The sequence below is a fragment of the Anolis sagrei genome, chromosome 3, assembly GCF_037176765.1.
Source record: "Anolis sagrei isolate rAnoSag1 chromosome 3, rAnoSag1.mat, whole genome shotgun sequence".
NCBI lineage: Eukaryota > Metazoa > Chordata > Lepidosauria > Squamata > Dactyloidae > Anolis > Anolis sagrei.
In genome coordinates, this window is record NC_090023.1 from 237474155 (window position 1) to 237480066 (window position 5912).

The 5912-nt window shown below is 51.2% G+C and overlaps 1 protein-coding gene across 1 annotated transcript; it reads left to right on the forward strand.

Moving 5' to 3' along the window:
* Window positions 1–1110: 1110 nt before the first annotated feature.
* Window positions 1111–4679, forward strand: CHST2 (carbohydrate sulfotransferase 2). The gene has a single exon (XM_060767774.2). The coding sequence runs from the start codon at window positions 2921–2923 to the stop codon at window positions 4244–4246; it is 1326 nt and encodes a 441-aa protein (XP_060623757.1). The 5' UTR covers window positions 1111–2920; the 3' UTR covers window positions 4247–4679.
* The last annotated feature ends 1233 nt before the right edge of the window (window positions 4680–5912 follow it).

Below are 5912 nucleotides of genomic sequence, written 5' to 3' on the forward strand. Positions count from 1 at the left end.
ATGTTATGTTGTGTTACTGTGATGGGTTAATTTTATTTTGATATTTTGATTTTATTTTTGATTTGATTTTATTGTGCTGAGTTTTAATCTGTGTTTTTTTGGGCTTGTCCCTTTGTAAGCTGCCCTGAGTCCCTTTGGGGAGATGGAAAGCCAAGAGCAGATAGCATGCCAATGCAGTTGGAGTCCAGCTCCAGATATATATGTATAAAAGGAGGGAGATGGAGGGAAGGAAGGCACATATTCTAGTTATAGAATCATAGAATTGGAAGAGGCCTCATGGGCCATCCAGTCCAACACCCTGCCAAGATGCAGGAATATTGCATTCAAAGCACCCCTGACAGATCGCCATCCAGCCTCTGCTTAAAAGCTTCCAAAGAAGGAGCCTCTATTACACTCTGGTGTAGAGAGTTCCACTGCTGAACGGCTCTCACAGTCACGAAGTTCTTCCTAATGTTCAGATGGAATCTCCTTTGTAGGTTGAAGCCATTGCCCAACACCCTAGTCTCCAGGGCAGCAAAAAACAAGCTTGCTCCCTCCTCCCTATGACTGCCCCTTACATATTTATACATGGTCTCCTCTCAGCCTACTCTTCTGCAGGCTAAACATGCCCAGCTCCTTAAGCCGCTCCTCATAGGGCTTGTTCTCCAGACCCTCGATCATTTTAGTCGCCCTCCTCTGGACACATTCCAGCTTGTCACTATGTCTCTTCAATTGTGGTGCCAAGAAAGCAACCCTTTCAAGAAGAAAGCGGGATGCAGTTTGGGGAAAAATTGGAAAAAAAATCCTAAAAAAAACTTTCCCCATTTCTTTCCAAGAGCAGAGAGCGAGCCAATGCGGTTGGAGTCCCGTTCCAGAGATATATATAAAAGGCGGGAGATGGAGGGAAGGAAGGAAGGCGAGTCCTGCGGCGGTGCGGGGGAAGCTTTGTGGTCCCGCCTGCCCGCCCGCCCGCGCGCTCCTCCCGCCCGCCCCTCCCCTCAGCAGCAACCTCAAAACCAAGGCTTCTTTTAGGGGAGGCGGAGAGGGCGGGGAGTGGCGTTGAGTGGCAGGCGCGGCGCCCAATGGGGAGAGGGCCTCGGGGGCGTTCTTGCGGGGGAGGGAGGCCGCGCAGCAGAGGGGGACGCGAGCCGGGCGAGAGGGAGGCGGAGGATTGCTGCCTTTTGCCGCTGGGCTTCTTCTGCAGCGCCCGCCTTCCTCCTCCTCCTCCTCCGTCACCATCGCATCTCCTGCTCCCATCCCTCCCTCCCTTTGGAGCGCCTCTCTCCAATGGGCTGCCGATGGAGAAAGGGCAGCGGCAGCGGCGGCTGAGCCCTGCGGAGCCTTGCGGGGCCGAGGAGCCCGCTCTTCCTCCTCTTCCTCCTCCTCTTCTCCTTCTCCCGATGCTTCTCCTTCCTGCCGGGCTTTTGCAAGCGAAGGGCAGCAGCAGTAGCAGCAGCAGGCGAGGCGGAGCGAGCAGAGAGGGAGAGCTGTAGCGAGACGGATCTCCCCCCGGAGGCCTCCCTCCCTCTTTGCCCGGAGGATTGGCGGAAACTGCGCAGCCCGCCATGCACTTTCCCCAGCCCCAAAGTTTGCCCGCTTCCCCGACTCTGCCTCTCCGTCCTCCCTCCGGTGCGGAAGGTCCCGAGGCTGCCGGTGGAAGCGAGGACGCCTTTCCTCGCCTTCCTCTCCTTCGGGGGATGATGCGCCAAAGGGGCGCCCAGGAGCCCTCTTGCCCTCCTGCCTCTTCTCCCTCCTGATCTCCTCCGGCTGCTTCTCCAGAGTGACTGCGGGCACGGCTGCTCTCCCTCGCAGATCCCTTCCGTGGTGTTGTCTTAACTTGGTGCCAAGAAGTCCTTCCCCGGCTCTTCCTCCTCCTGCTCTCCCCGGAGGGGCGTCGTGTTGCCAAGAGGAATCCCATCTGGGACTCAAGACTCATCTCCTCGGCTTCCTACACCCTCCTTTCCTGGGTAATGTGTTAACAGGGTGCCAAGGAGTTCTCCCTTTCCTCCCTCCTTTCCTCCTTCTCCCTGGACTATTGTGAATTGCCAAGGAGGGAAGAAGGAGCCCTTCTTCCTCTTGAAGTTGGTTCTCCAAGAACTAAGACCCATCTCCTCTGCTTTCCATGACTTCCTTTCCTTGATAATGCGTTAACTGGGTGCCAAGGAGTTCTCCCTTTCCTCCCCCCTTTCCTCTTCCTTCCTAGACTATTGTTAAATCGCCAACCAGGGCAGAAGGAGCCCTTCTTTCTGTTGGAGTTGGCTCTCCAGGAATTGAAGACTCCTCTGCTTCCTACGCCCTCCTTTCCTGGGTTATGTGTTAACTGGGTGCCAAGGAGTTCTCCCTTTCCTCCTCTTCCCTAGACTATTGTTACATTACCAAGGAGGGCAGAAGGAGCCCTTCTTTCTCTTTGAGTTGGCTCTCCAGGAACTGAAGACTTCTCTCCTCTGCTTCCTATGCCCTCCTTTCCTGGGTTATGTGTTAACTGGGTGCCAAGGAGTTCTCCCTTTCCTCCTCCCTGGACTATTGTTACAGAAGGAGCCCTTCTTTTTTGAGTTGGTTTTCCAGAAACTGGAGTTGGTTCTTCAGGAACTGAAGACTCCTTTCCTCTGCCTCCAGTGCCCTCATTGGGATGATGTGTTAAGCTATCCCTTGCTGTCACTTCCTTTCACCCTTCTCTCACCCTTCTTCACATTCTGCTTGGGAAAGGACCAGAAGAGAGGAAGCCAGGCTCATTCTCAGAGCCAGAGAGGGCCACCCTATGTCTGCCCGGACTTGCTTCTTCCACCCCAGAGGCAGGCCGGCCTCCCAGAGGGACAAAGGGGGGATGCCCTCTTCTTCTCCTGGGGCCATTGCCCGGGCCAGTCCAAGGCCAGACCCCCAGGGCCCCTGCTTGTGATGCCCAAGGATCCTTTGGGCCCCCACCGGCCTCCCCCTACCCAGCATGAAGGTCTTCCGCCGGAAGGCGCTGGTGCTCTGCTTGGGCTACGCGCTCCTCCTGCTCCTCACCATGCTCAACCTGTTGGACTACAAGTGGCACAAGGGGCCCCAGCAGTGCAGCGAGCCCTCTCCTGCCCGGCGCACACCTTATCCACAGCAGATGTCCTTCTATGCCTATCAGTCCCGGTCGGACACTCGGGCCCTCTACGGCCCCCCTGCGCCCCTCGCCCGCAAGCGACAACTAGTCTATGTCTTCACCACCTGGCGCTCGGGGTCATCTTTCTTCGGGGAGCTCTTCAACCAGAACCCGGAGGTCTTCTTCCTCTATGAGCCAGTGTGGCACGTGTGGCAGAAACTGTACCCGGGCGATGCTGTTTCCTTGCAAGGGGCAGCCCGGGACATGTTGAGTTCCCTCTACCGCTGTGACCTTTCCGTCTTCCAGCTCTACAGCACGGCCGGGGCAGGCAAGAACCTCACCACCTTGGGCATCTTTGGGGCAGCCACCAACAAGGTGATCTGCTCCTCGCCTCTCTGCCCGGCCTACCGCAAGGATGTGGTGGGCATGGTGGATGACAAGGTGTGCAAGAAGTGCCCGCCACAGCAGCTGGGCCTGCTTCAGGAGGAGTGCCTTAAATACCACACCTTAGTCATAAAGGGAGTGAGGGTCTTTGACATTGGAGTACTGGCTTCGCTGATGCAAGACCCCTCCTTAGCTCTCAAAGTCATCCACCTGGTCCGGGACCCTCGGGCTGTGGCAAGCTCCAGGATCAAATCCCGCCATGGCCTCATTCGGGAAAGCCTGCAGGTGGTAAGGAGCAGGGACCCCCGTATCCATCGCATGCCTTTCCTAGATGCAGGCCACAAGCTCAACAGCAAAAAAGAAGGGGGAGGGGGCTCAGACTACCATGCCTTAGGGGCCATGGAAGTGATCTGCGGGAGCATGGCAAGGACCTTGCAGACCGCTTTGCGCCCTCCAGACTGGCTGAAAGGCAATTATATGGCCGTCCGCTATGAAGACTTGGTAGTGGACCCCATCAAGACTTTGCGGCAGGTGTACGGCTTTGTCAACCTGATGGTGAGCCCAGAGATGGAGAAGTTTGCCCTCAACATGACCAGTGGGTCTGGGTACTCCTCCAAGCCCTTTGTGGTCTCTGCCAGGAACGCTAGCCAGGCCGTGAATGCCTGGAGGACAGCACTGAGCTTTCAGCAGATCAAGCAAGTGGAGGAGTATTGCCACCAGCCCATGGCCATTTTAGGATACGAGAGAGTCAACAGCCCCGAAGAAGTCAAAGACCTTAGCAAAACTTTGCTGAGGAAGCCGAGATTGTGAAAGTCGAGAGAACAATCTGTAACTTTGCAGACAATTATGTTTGTTTCATAGGAAAGAAAAAGTGGCACTTTCTTAAGGACAGCCGAGGAAAAAGGTTTTGATCCTCCAGAGACTAGTAAGGATCAGATCATGTTTTTTTAATTGCTGGGTGATGCGTGATGTAACACACAGAGACTTCAGTAAGTAACTTATAAGACCTTTTTTTCTCTCCAAAATGCAAGGCACGTAATTCAGTATGTATCCAAATTTTTGCATACATGTTGTGATAGAAATCATGAAGGATTTGCACAATTGGCTAGGCTTTTTTTTTTAATGTGGGAGTGGGAGATTGAGAGGAATATTCCACAAATTAAAATTCAGAGATCTGGACTTTTGTATAAATATTTCAATGTGCTATGAATAAAGAAATGAATAAAAGGTACTCATTTTACAATTCCAGTTGTTTGGGATTTCAACATACTCTTCAAAATGCTTTCAATATACAAGTGAATGCCACAGAGTAAATGCTGTTTACGTCTTGTGAAATTGGCAGCAAAGGAGCATGGATAGTATTTTTCAATGTTGCCTGGTCTATTGCAAAAGTTAGAAAGTGCCTTTAGCAGTTGCTATAAAGAGTAGCTTGCGGGCAAATAGATGTGCACTCGCGAAGATCTTTTAGTGAAAATCTCTACTTGGAAACAAAGTATAATAACTAAAATTGTGATCATCTGTACACCCTTTTGCCTATATACTATTTATATACGTAAGTAATATTTATGCAACATTTCAGTTAAACCATATATGAATGAAGATAGTTTTGTACTGGTATGTCTGACATAACAACAATACATGCCATAAAAAGGAACCACTGCAGCCAGCAGCAGCAGCTTCCTTGTAAAAAGCACGTTTGTTTTGTACGATCAAGTAATTTTTGACTTAACAGCAACACTAAAACATAGGGTTTTCTTGACATGATTTGTTCAGAGAAGGTTTGCCTTTGCCTCCCTCTGAAGTTGAGACAGAGTGACTTGCCAAAGATAATCCAGTGGGTTTAATGGTTCAGCAGGGGTTCAAACCCTGGTCTCCAGAGTTGGAGTTCAACACTGGAATCACTGCACCATGCCAGCTCTTTAGAAAGTGTCTGTTTCAGTAAATTCCTTTTGATATAGCATATTATGAAATGCCTTGTGGTCTGTGTTTTTCTGTCAGATCCTAGAGTCTTGACTAAAGTAAGATTTAGGAAGATTCTTACAGTGGTCCCCCACATCTAATATTTTAACAGGAGACACAATATAGGCTTTCAAGCAGTGTTTCTCAACCTGGGGGTTGAGACCCCGAGGGGGGGGGGGGTCATGAGGGGGCCTCCAAAGACCATTGGAAAACAATATTTTCTGTTTCTCATGGGGGTTCTGTGAGGGAAATTTGGCCCAATTCTATTGTTGGTGGGATTCAGAATGTTCTTTGATTGTAGGTGAATGATAAATCTCAGCAACTAAAACTTCCAAATGTCAAGGTCTATTTTCCCCAAACTCCACCATTGTTCACTTTTGGGCATATTGAGTATTTGTACTGAGTTTGGTTCAGATCCATCATTGTTTGAGTTCACAGTGCTCTCTGGATGTAGGTGAACTACAATTCCAAAACTAATGGCCAGTGTCCACCAAACCCATCCAGTATTTTCTGTCAG

Coding starts and splice junctions, on each gene's coding strand:
- CHST2 (XM_060767774.2), top strand. CDS start 2,921: ATGAAGGTCTTCCGCCGGAAGGCGCTGGTGCTCTGCTTGGGCTACGCG.